Source organism: Brassica napus, chromosome A4, assembly GCF_020379485.1.
Source record: "Brassica napus cultivar Da-Ae chromosome A4, Da-Ae, whole genome shotgun sequence".
Lineage (NCBI taxonomy): Eukaryota > Viridiplantae > Streptophyta > Magnoliopsida > Brassicales > Brassicaceae > Brassica > Brassica napus.
In genome coordinates, this window is record NC_063437.1 from 13442087 (window position 1) to 13454476 (window position 12390).

The 12390-nt window shown below is 32.8% G+C and overlaps 2 protein-coding genes across 4 annotated transcripts; both read right to left on the minus strand.

Moving 5' to 3' along the window:
- Positions 1–3496: 3496 nt before the first annotated feature.
- On the minus strand, positions 3497–7214 carry LOC106446533 (probable cyclic nucleotide-gated ion channel 6). 3 transcript variants are annotated; one of them, XM_048777681.1, is made up of 8 exons: positions 7044–7214; positions 6832–6939; positions 6141–6726; positions 5857–6069; positions 5476–5789; positions 5267–5378; positions 4492–4728; positions 3497–4427 (listed from the first exon to the last, which is right to left on the minus strand). In XM_048777681.1, exons 2-8 carry the CDS (start codon positions 6897–6899, stop codon positions 3717–3719), a joined length of 2241 nt encoding a protein of 746 aa, XP_048633638.1. In that variant the 5' UTR covers positions 6900–6939; positions 7044–7214; the 3' UTR covers positions 3497–3716. The 3 variants fall into 3 exon arrangements, with proteins under 3 accessions (XP_048633638.1, XP_048633640.1, XP_022545484.2); XM_048777683.1 differs by having other exon boundaries at positions 6832–6934; positions 7044–7180; XM_022689763.2 differs by having other exon boundaries at positions 6832–7060.
- A 2391-nt stretch (positions 7215–9605) lies between these two features.
- Positions 9606–10764, minus strand: LOC106446541 (early nodulin-like protein 3). The gene is made up of 2 exons (XM_013888313.3): positions 10495–10764; positions 9606–10151 (listed from the first exon to the last, which is right to left on the minus strand). The coding sequence occupies exons 1-2, from the start codon at positions 10688–10690 to the stop codon at positions 9727–9729; spliced, it is 621 nt and encodes a 206-aa protein (XP_013743767.1). The 5' UTR covers positions 10691–10764; the 3' UTR covers positions 9606–9726.
- Between the last annotated feature and the right edge of the window lie 1626 nt (positions 10765–12390).

A 12390-nucleotide genomic window follows, 5' to 3' on the forward strand; every position in this document is an offset into this window, starting at 1 on the left:
ATTGTATTAGCGGGAATTAACCTCCTCCACACATCTATATGCTATCTCAATGGTCCAGATTAATTCTTCATTGTTGACAAGACAGATTAATTGGTGAGATTTCATCACAACCCTTCTGAAATTTTTTTTTTTTAATTTTTTTCCAACAAATTGAGTTTTACAAAATTTATTCAAGAGATCGCAAAATCTCATCGATTCTCTTTTCAATTTTTTTAACATACCACTGTGAGATCTCGTCGTTGTACATCTTGATTAGCCGGAGACAGACGTGGTTTTTAAGAAGGCAGCACTCAGCCATGGAGATTTGGAACAAATCGTTCATCAAATCAGAAACCAAAAAAATCACTTTTGTTCGAACTTTTAAGATTAAACAATGAATTATGATTGAAAGCTATCACATTTGGGTAAAATACATCAAAAACAAGTTGATAGTATAAAGAATCGTGGAAAATAGGCAAGATATGCAGATATTAGGGTTTCTGGTCGACAATGGCTAAGGAAGAAGATGAGGTTATATTTGTAATTTTGCAATATTAATGGAAAAAACACATTAAGATAAAAGTCGTGTGTACATTACATCCAAACTGTACATGTGTACAAACTTTTATATACGCCCCGATCGTGTCGTGTGCCACTGCAACTGAAGTTAATGTACACATTTATATATATACTTCTTGTACATGGTTACCAAACCACATAACTCAATGTTGTGTTTTACTTGTACATCGCTTTAAAACTATATACATATACACGTGTAAATATATAGATAATATATATTTGTACACGGTTACTAAACCACACAAATCAAACAAAATTGTATATTAACCTTGTATTCTACTTGTACATCACTTCAATAATATACACATGAACATAAATAAACATGTACACATACACACAAGTAAATATGTATAGTAAACATGTACACATGTATACATGTGGACAGTCAAAATTATGTAAACATGTAAATGTCAATATATACAGTAAACATGTAAATATAAATATTTATAAGCCAATATACATATGTCTAATATGGTTTACATGTGGATTTTGCGGCTTACTGTACATATGGATAATGCAACATATATGTGTACACGATGCATATGTGACCGATCCAAAATATTTACTAACCCTTGTACATGTATATATGTTTAGTAACAAGTGTACACGTGGATATACAATCTAGTGAACCCATTCTAACCGGTATATATATACATGTACAATTAAGTTATATGTATGTTATAATGTTTGAGTTCTCATGTACAATTAAGTTACATGTATATATATTTAGTAACCAGTGTACACGTGGACATTTACGATAACGTGTACATGTGTTCAATGTTGACCCGATTTTTTGCATGTATATTAAATTTATATACGTGTACATATGCGAATGTGTACAATTAAGTTATGTTTTACGGTACATTTAAGTGAATGTGTACAATTAATAAGAGTGGCAATTTTGTAATAATTTCATCTTCTTCATATTAGGGTTTCCAGCGTTTCCTGCAAATAGATCTCAGAGTCGTCATTGATACTTATCATGGAATCTTCATTTACTTTTGCGTTTTACTTCTATAATTTACAACTATAGTATAGATTAACCGATTAGAATAAAAAACCAAGCAAAAAACAAGTTTTGATTTTCAACTTCAAGATTTCATCAGTGTTTGTACGGTGCTTCTAATTTTCAGAGGTCGCCTCCGTCGCTCAACTCTCTTCGACATCTCAATTATCACAGGTCCTGAAAATATGCACGGTGCTTCTAATTTCCAGAGGTCGTCTCCGTTCGCTCTAGTCTCCTTCGTCGTCTCTCTGGTTTTTCACCAATGAAAAATAGAAATAACTTTTAACACAACCGGTGAAATTAAGTTTTAAAATTAATTATAAGTGGGATTTATCTTAAGACGGGCCCACTGCTATTTTTTAAATTTCAAAATTCCAATTAAAGTAATTACAAACCAGTCCCTTCATTACACAACTAGTTACCAATTTTCAAGGACAAGTTAAGACTTTTCACACAAAAACTGCTCTAATAGCCATAACTGTCCCAATGTGTAAATAAAACTTAGAAACTGCCCTGCAGTGTTAATAACTCTATTATATACGCCTTTGTAACCATATTTTAAAAATATGATAAAATGCAGTCGTATACATATATATTTTTAACATAAATGCAATCGTATATACGATTTTGATACATGCAATACGGTGAGAAATCATACTATACAATGAACTTGAACACAAAACAAAAAAGCATTCATATATACAACGTTTATTTTGCACATACGTTATTGCATATACAAACAATGATCATATATAAATTTTATAAATAAAAGATGATTTGTCGTGTGGACTAGGATATATCAGTATTGCTTCTGGATATAAATATAAGACAATTAGTTGTCTAATACTTTTGAAAAGTGATATATCACCAAATTCAGTGTTTTTCTTTGGTAAAATCGATAGAAGTTTAAACTTTAAATATTGATAAAGAGGTGAAAATAGTAAACGTTAGCCCGACTGAGCAGGCGAACCTTTATGCTCGCACGTGCCCACGAAAAGGATTTATCATATTTGGTAACGGAGACTATATTATCCTTATGACGGATATGAATAAATATGATAGAAATTCCAAAACACAAACAGATGTGTAAGTTCGTTCTAACTTCTATTAGATAGTGTAAGATTTGAATGTAAATGAAATTTTCATGAAAATGTAAAATGAAAACTAAAAATAGTAGTGATCTCATCCTTCACCAGACTAACTGAAATGCAAAATAGTAGCTTGAAAACAAGAGAAAACCCGATTATAAGGATTAAAATAACCTCAACCGATTCCACAACGGTCTCTCTTCCCTCTTACAGTAGATAAACGGGAGTAGATAAACTGGAGTGCATTGTAGATACTTTTATGGCATGTAGACTCTGAAACTTGTGGTATTGGATGGTTGTTAAGAGACGAGAATGGCAATTCCAAAACACAAATCGACATTAGTAGAATTACATGTAAGTTATATTATTATAGTAACTAAATGAACAGTAAATAGAGGTTTTGAATATTGAAATTTCAATGATCACTTTTCAGTTATTCAAAATTTAAAAGTTAAAGAATTTGTTGAAGAGACAAAAACCTCACAATAAGATTTGTTGAAGATGCTGTAAGACAAATTTGCGAGAGACCAAAATGAGGCAGAAAATGACAAGGGGAGACATGCAGTTTCAATTTTCCTGAGGAACTCACACCTGTAACTTTTTATTACAAAAAAATTGAATCATTCAAGTAAACTGGATCAAGTGAAATGTTTTTTTTTCCCGACTGAATAGGTTAAATAAACATAATAATTATTATTAGCATAAATGCCATATATTAAAAAAATTTGAGGTGAATAATGATTTGGTGGAAGTATATCTACCAAAGTTCAATCTGCATTTGCATTAAAAATACACCACCTCAACTTTGTCATTGGATAAATAACTTTCAAAAACAATTTCTGTGGAATATAATTCACATGTCTTAATTAAAAAAGAAAAAAAAAGGCAAATAACATATTATTCTTTATATTACAGTATTTGGGTGTGTTAACAAACACTTATAAAACACCCAACTAAGTATTTTTCTATAACAGAAAAATGAATCTTTTAAGTTGATGTGTTCTTAGATATTGTGTACAAGTAAAAAAAGAAGAATAGTATCAATATAAAGCCAAAGATCTTCTTCAGCAATCAGCAGAGAAATCTGGTTCTGGAGGTTTCTGAAACTTCACCAGCTCTTTAGTTGATGGTGGTGCCAAATTAGACTTCCTAATCCTGTTCTTGTGAACACTACGAAGCGCATTGGCAGCAAACTTTGAAGCCAAGAACGTCGCTCTGATGCTATAAGGACTTCCTCCTGCAATAAGCCTCGCAGCAGACTCCTCCTCTTCCTCTTCCTCTTCTTTTCTAAGTTGTTCAAGTTTCTTCCTCTTTGTGTACCGTCTCCATGCAGCTTGGATAAAGCAAGCGGCCCAAGTCCTCCACTGCTGCGAATAGAATCTAAAAGTGTGTTGCACCTGTCTGCTATGTAACCTCCTGAACTGGCTCGCCACAAACTTAAGCTCATCGGCTATCAAAGCGAAGGCTTCTACTTCTGTCAAGGCCTTGACGGTTCTCGTCGAGGACGGTAAGTTAGAGCCTGATTTGGGATCAAGCGCCCATGTCAAAAGCTCGTCCCCGCAGAAGTCTCCTTCTTTAAGTAAACTACGGTTGTAGAATCCACTCCTCCCGCCATCAGTGGTCACACTCTCGAGCCGACCACGGATTATGAAGAGCATCTCGTTCACAGGATCTCCCTCACGGACCAAGAAAGACTTCTCAGTGTATAGACACGGCTTGAGCCTCATGCAGATTGCATCTAGCAGCCTCTCGTCCATGTTATCAAACAATGGAACCTAAGAGACATTCAGTTTTCAAACAAGATGTTTCAAATGAGTTGATAAGAGAGAGGAGACTTACTCTTCGGACTAAGGCTAGACAGAGATGACGTTTGATGTCTCTTCTTAGATCCTTTGGGAGGTTGGAAACAATGTTCTCTTCATCAACTCCGCGCGTCTCTAACCACTTGTACTGGTCATATCTTCTGACACGTTCCCGCAGTTCTGGTGGAAGCATTCGGTGATGCATCCACTGTTCTGAGTCGCGTCTTTTGACTCGCATTTCTTCTAACCGGATAGTAAGCGATTGAAGATAAGTCTGTCCACAGAAATACCAACATCATTACTGTTCTAAAAATCGGTCTGCGCAGCGGCTAGACACCCACCTAGGCTGGCAATTTGGTCATAGCCGAAACAATTTTCTTAAAATCCGATTTATATGATTCAAATCAGTTTAAACTGTTATGAATCAGTCAAAACATGTTTAAATAAATCTAAATTAGTCTAAATCTGTTAAATTGAGTAATAATGTTGGTACAAATTCACAAATTTGTCTAATTTTGTTTTGTATATCGAACTTTGATTCATCAAAATAATTTTATAAAATTAAACTCAAAAATTAAAATATCTTATATAAATGTTTAAAATATACTGTATAAAATAAATCAATAATTTATTAACGCATTGATCTGCCTAGACCCTAATAATCCGCATTGATCTGCCTAGGCCCCTAACAATCCAGATAGTTGTTAGTACTATACAAAACGTCTATTTACCCTCAATCATTTCTTGAACATTGTTTCTTAATAATACATAAAAATTTAAAAACCGAACAAGCTTTTGTTGTTTTTTTGTACCTGCATGTTTCCAATGAGAAGGGCAAAGAGTAAAAGTCCAGCAATAGCAAGTGCTATGGAGAATATAACCTCTCCAGGGTATGTGCTAGTCTCAAGCCCTTGACCAAGTGTACTGCAATTTTGACAAACCCATGATTACTATTTAGTATTTACTATAAAGAAACTCAAAACGCTGAATGTGTTTGTTTGTTTTGTCTTCTCATCATTACCTAAGATTCTGTAATCCCCACCACAAACAGAAGAAGTACTTTGAGACAAACTTCTTAGACGAGACAATGCCAGAGGAGAGAGCTCTCGAGTAGATTCCAAAATCAAAAGGAGGCTCTTCCCCTTCAGTGACATTGACAGGACACATTTCCTGAAGAACCGAGCTTTTCGCAGTGTACCAAGCAGCATAACCTTCCATGTTCTGGTTACCGCAAAACAAAAAGTTTCTGGTACAGTTGTCTTTCTTGACGCAAGCCTTACTCCAGCAGTCGTTATTGCGTTCTAAGGCAAGCAAGTACCACAAAGCCCCAACAATCTGCAACCACATACACTTATAAGAAACAAAACAGTGGTAACAAAAGGATAAAAGAAATGTTACTGACATGACTTGCAAGCATGTAGAGTAGCAAGTAGTAAGCAGCACCAGCCCAAGCGGTTTCAGCGAATACACCTGCTGTTCTCTTCAGCTCTGAACTTAAAGGATACATCCTAACAAAACGCGGAATGTATTGAACTAACACTATATACCGAAGTGCCTGCTTCGTCGCCAGAACATTAGCACCCTTAGAAGTGTATAAGAATCTCCAAACTGTAATCTGAAAAAGATGTAGAGAAAGTAAACATCAACAAAGTAAATCTTGAAACTGAGAGAAGCTTGGGGTTATACCTGTGGAAGAGGAAGAACAGAAAGCAAATCAATGATGAAGTACTGTCGAAGATACCGCTTAGCTATCTGTTTAGGATCAATCACAAGCTCTCCTCTCCCAAAAACCCTTGAAGAAGGAGCAACGTACGCTGTTCTAAACCTCAAAGCCATGTGAAATAGGTAAAAAGAATCAATAACCGTCCTCAACGTCGTCGCTACGATCGCCAGCTTCCTGTCTATACCAATGCACTTCGCTTTATCGTTTATAAAGGGAAGATACAAGAAGAGCGGGTCCACTGAAACAGCTAGAATGCAGGAAGCAACGAAGAGCTTGTTGCAGAGCAAGAGAAACTTGTCTTGAGGATCGAATATCTTCTTCTCTGATACCTTGAGATCCTCTGGAAAGACAGCGCGCGAGACGCCGAGTCCAATGGATCTTCCTATGGACCAGAGCCCCTCGGAGCCTTTTCTGAAGCCTTTCTTGAAAGATCCGGACGATGTTTTGCTTCCTTGAGCGAAACGTTTGGGTGCTTGTATGTTTAATGTGCATTTGTTTAGGCCTGTATTGTCGGAGCTCTGCGAGTACCTTGAGTCCATACTCTCTAACCTGATCAAGAAAAACAAGAAACTGCTTTTTTAGGTTCATTAATAGAAAGAAACAAAAAGAGGGTTAGCTATATATATATATATATATATATATATAAATGTATACCTGATGAACTTCTCACGATGGCCACTGATTACTTGAGATTTGACTCCATTTGTGCCACAATCAAACATACTCTTCTCTAAGATTCATTCAACTCATGAATCCCCTAATCTAGACAAAAAAAAGTACTTCAATCAAAGATCATTCGGACAGGTTTCAGCAACTGAGATCTCTCTGGGAGGAACGAAGAACAAGAAGAAGAAGATATAACTTACAGTTGAATCTGACGGCGACGAAGAAAGCATAGAGAAAAAGAGTTGTAAAATTATTGACTTTGTTCTTGTTGCTGTCCGGGGTCGGGTCCACCATGCTGTCTTCTCTTCATTTGTCCTATTCGGGATATCAAGTATGCTCCGACCGAAATGATATATAAAATGGGTCCTTCATGGGCCAGAATATCTTCCTTCCTGAATATCTAATTGTTCCTTAACTTCGCTCCTTACGTGGGTAATGCGCCTATTTCAACCTGTTAATTTACCAAATAGACCCCGAACAAATATTCAGGCCAAATACAAACTCAACTCAATTATAAATCAAAAAATACTTAAACTTATTAAAATATGCATAAATTAATATTGATCTAACAGAAATTAGTCAATCGTTAACAAACTAAAACGATATTATTTTGATATATTTTTTTGTTATTTGGCCAATTTTTAAATATACGAAAATGACTTAAAATAATCATAAAATCAAATTTACATTTTATACATGTTTCTGATCAAAATAACCATCTTTAAATTTAATAAAACTATAAAATATACTAAAATATAGGCCTGGGCATTCGGGGTCCCAATCGAGTTTCGGTTTTATCCAATCGGGTTTCAGTTTTTCGGGTTTATCAAAATAAGCCCTATTCGGATTATATGAAAGTTCGGTTCGGGACCGGTTCGGGTTCTATCGGGTTTAGGTCGGAGTTAGTAAATCTTCAAAGAACCGGTACAACCCAATATACTTTCGGGTTCGGGTCCCAATCGGTTTTTCGGTTTAAAAGTACCTGATTTTTACCTATTTTATAACCAAAACATGAGTAAAATCGGTTCTTCAGTTTTAAAATACCTGATTTGTACCTATTTTGTAACCAAAACTTAAGTAAAATCGATTCAAAAATAAGGAACATCAACCGTGATTATTCAAAATCAAACGAAAAGTAAACATATTTACTGATAAAAAGAAACCAAATAAATAAAAGCATAAAACGAAAACCAAGTTCTCATGAAAAACATTGTTTAACGAAAACAAAATCAAAATCTAAATACTTCAAGATTCAACGGCTATCTTTAACCATTAACCTTTATGTAATAGAACCACCAACCTTCATGTAATAGATAAGTATTTTAGATGTTCAATATTTCTTAGTATATTTTGGATACATATTAGGAATTGAGATCATCTTTGGTACAAGATCTTTTCGAGGTTTTGAATGTTTTGGGTTCTATCGGATATCTATTTAGATTCGGGTTCGGTTCGGATAATACCCATAACCCGAAATATCACAAAACAAGACTCATTCGGTATTTACGTCGGGTTCGGATCGGTTCAGATTCATTTTTATCGGATCGGATTCGGTTCGGGTTTTCGGGTTCGGTTTATTTGCTCAGCCCTACTAAAATAATAACATTTTGCATTTTTTTGCTAGGACTTTTTTAATATTTAGAAAGTTTAGAAACTTTACGGATTGCAAAAAACGTATAAAAATCATAACTTAAAAAGTTTAGAAACTAAACACATTGAAAAGATATTCAAATCTTAAAATTATTGTAACCATCAACAACACAAATAAGAACAATCAAGTTGAGTACATTCACAAAGATTAGGCACATATAACAATAATAAAAACAGCCATACAGGCGCGAATCAAAGGCTAGTTAGTCCCTAGTTAAAGTTTTAGTTTCGTTTACATTTATAATATTTAGTAACTATGGTTTCCTCCGACTTTTCGAGAAATTCCATTGAGCTACTCATCAGTAATATTTCTTTGTCAATTTTCAAAATATAGATCAACTCATCGATATCTGTGTGGATGACATATACAACCAATCTCGGTGGAGTTACACTATTATTCTGGGATCTAAACACATGTCATGGTGCTGATGTTCGCTATCCTATGAAAATGAAAACTCTGGTAAGCTACATCAATATAGCTCTATCACAAGTGACTAGTGGCAACTATTTTCTTTCTAATATCACAATGTTTGCGACAACTATCATTTTATTGTTTAAATAATTAGTTAAATTAATATTGTAAATAAATGTTGATCCACTTTTAGTTTTAAAATAAAAATAAAACTTTTTATAATATTTAATTTATAAAAAATTGCTAAACTAAAAATAATTAAATTAACTATGGATTACTGCAACAAAAGTCAAAATTATTTAATTATATAATACATTTGTACGGAAAAATAAAATGATCAACAGATTTTAATCTTATGATTAAATATCAGAAATGTAAAATTTTGGTAAAAACTAATATTATCGTGCTTTCAAAACGTAAATCAAAATTTAATCACATTTAAAATAACATGATGAATAAAATTGATCCATAAATGTTTGGTGACAATATATTCTTCTTTTAGTATTTGAATGAAAATAACCAAGTGATAGCGTTTTACATATGTAGGAAAAAGCGTTTTATAAACAATCAAGTCATGATCAATATATTTTTGTTAATTAAATAACTTATATGATATACTTAGGTACCAAGATGATTAATCATTGCTAGGAAAATAATTGATACAGTATTATTAAATTAAATTTGTTGACAAGAAGAAAAATGTTGCAAATTAATTATTAGTAAATGTCAAATATGACATAAACTCAAATAATCATTAATGATATTATTCTCTAGAACATAGATTTGGTCGCATAATAAAGATCATCGTCTAATATAGAGGTTTAAGCCCAAGCGAGCCCAATGACAGCAATAGAGGTCCAGAAGATGCCACTTCCAGCAACCAACCCAACGGCAGTGTTGTTGGCCGGAGTTGGTGCCGGGGAAGTAGGAGGTGCCGGTGAAGTAGGAGGTGCCGGTGAAGTAGGAGGTGCCGGTGAAGAAGGAGGTTTTGAAGGAGTTAGTGGAGCAGGGGCGGGTACGGGCTTGGGCATGGGGTGCCCAGGTGACTCAACCACCACGATCAATTTTTCACCTTTAGCGCAATTACCTTGATCTCCACTGATGAAGTAGTGTGGACCTGACTCATTAAGTTTCAGGATGGTTTGTGTCGCAGTATATGTTTTCGAAGCCTCTTTTGTAATGCACTTTTCGTAGTTTTCTTTTGTCACTTGTAACACGGAATCTGTCTTGTTATCGTAGTTAAACTCTGTCACATGCAAAAATATTGTTAATACAAGTCTGAATTGGTATTCGTGGTATATAATTATATTTAATTAGTTTATATCGACTCATAAATCATCATGAAACTATAGACTATAGTGTGAACCACATAAAATCAATATATAACATAAAATATTTCTTATAAAAAACCGTAATAGTTATGATTAATAATCGCTATTAACCCTAGATCTATTTCGTTACATAAAATCAATATATAACATAAAATATTTCTTATAAAAAACCGTAATAGTTATGATTAATGTTCGCTATTGACCCTAGATCCATTTCGTTATACATAAACAAAATTTAAAGAAAGATGAGATCTGTACCGAGACTGTCTCCTACTAGGAATCTTTGGGTCTCAGCCCAATGGATGAGTCGAGTCTTGTTGGATGATTCTGGAACTTTCCATCCGTCGGCTGATCCTCCCACAAGAAATGTATGGGGCGCACGGCCCTCACCAAGGTGGTAGAACGTTGTCAATAAGAGGAATACTAGAAAGAAAACAGGATTCAAAGACGCCATTTCTTCTTCTTCTTCTCTTAAATATATTTTTTTCTTCGGATGAGAAAAAAGATTGGCCGTTATGGTTTAGAACTAAATGGGTTTTCTTTTATATAGAATTGGAAGGACGCGGACGAGATTTGGGTTGAAACATGCAAGAAAGATATTATCAAGAACATGATCTTCTAGAAATGTAATGGAATATTACCAATTAGCCAAGAAATTATTACTTTCAATATCTACTGGATTCATTAATATTATATATATATTAAAATATTACCAGGTTCTTAATTTGAAAGTAAATACAAATTAATTAAGTGGTGATCTTTTTATTGTTTCTCCAATAAATTTTATATTTTTAAAGATCTATATCAGATTTTCAATACAAGATAATTTATTGACATATAAAACAAGTAGACTTAAAAGATACAGAGTGATACATATTCTTAAACTTTTGGTTTCCATGAAAGATATATCATTGACATATGTTATTACTAATACAAGATAAAGACTCCATTGGATATAGCACATGAACTCATTTTATGAAAACAAATATGTCATACTTTAGAAAATAACCTTTTATAAAAACTGTCTTACAATTGCAAAATACATGTACTACAATATTATCTTGCATGCAGCTATCTCTTTATTTATAAATATAAAAAATCATCAACAATCAACTCTACTCGATACCTGATAAATAATCAAATTATATAAATATTCAAATTTGATATATTTAAAATTATTTTAATATATATATTTATATAAAACTTAAAGTTGATGTTATATTTTTAACTGAAAAAATATTGCATACAAGTGCGTCTTCATCTTTTAAGATTTCTTCCTACAAATTGTCACATGATATTTAATTAGTTCAAACCACTTCTTAAATAAATTTCAATTATTTATCCATGATATTTAAATATTTTTTCCTATTAAAAACGACAGTATTATAATTACTACTCCCTCTGTTTCAAAATACATGAAGGTTTAGGATTGTGCACAATTATTAAGAAACTTATTAGTTTATCTTAGAAATATCATTAAAATATAAATTAAAGACTATTCAACCAATCACAAAACGGACTACAAAATATCATTGATTACACAGTTTTTAATAAAGTTAAAAGTTGCATTGATATATGAAAACATCATCTATTTTGAAATATCAAAAACTTCCTAAAACATTATCTATTTAAAAACGGATGGAGTATTTTGTACCTTTTTAAAATAATTACTAGTTTTATGTCGGTAACAAAAACAATGACTATTTTATATATCTATGTAACTACTTTGTTTTTTGAGAAAAATATCTAGGAAATGGGATATCATAATAAATATATGTTGACTTATATTGATTTTCCCTTCTCATTTATAATGTTCCCTTGAATTTCTGGGAGAGATTTTATTAATTAACACCAACACTTATTATATTAAACTAACGCAAATTAGCTAAATTGGTAAATTAGGGATTTATCATTTTGGAATTACTAATGGCTTTTTATTAGATTCTTAAATAATATTTTTGAAGTCAAGGTGGTATTGAGATATAAATACTCTAGAATGTTATCAGTTTTTTAAACAAAATTTTTAAGCTAACACTAAAGTACATGAATGATAAAAAGAGTTTTTCATATTTATATGTGTTTCTTCAAAGATCTTTGATGATCTTTTAACAATGGATCTCTCTTTTTTTTTAAGTCTATTTGTGATTATTTTGG

Bases quoted from the DNA above. Each gene is read 5' to 3' on its own strand.
- LOC106446533 (XM_048777681.1), bottom strand. From the start codon at position 6,899: ATGTTTGATTGTGGCACAAATGGAGTCAAATCTCAAGTAATCAGTGGC. The intron at 5,790-5,856 runs GTCAGTAACATT...ATGTGGTTGCAG, and splicing joins TCTACATGCTTGCAAGTCAT to ATTGTTGGGGCTTTGTGGTA. The intron at 4,729-5,266 runs GTACAAAAAAAC...TTCTGTGGACAG, and splicing joins TTCTCATTGGAAACATGCAG to ACTTATCTTCAATCGCTTAC.
- LOC106446541 (XM_013888313.3), bottom strand. From the start codon at position 10,690: ATGGCGTCTTTGAATCCTGTTTTCTTTCTAGTATTCCTCTTATTGACA. The intron at 10,152-10,494 runs GTACAGATCTCA...TGCATGTGACAG, and splicing joins CCTAGTAGGAGACAGTCTCG to AGTTTAACTACGATAACAAG.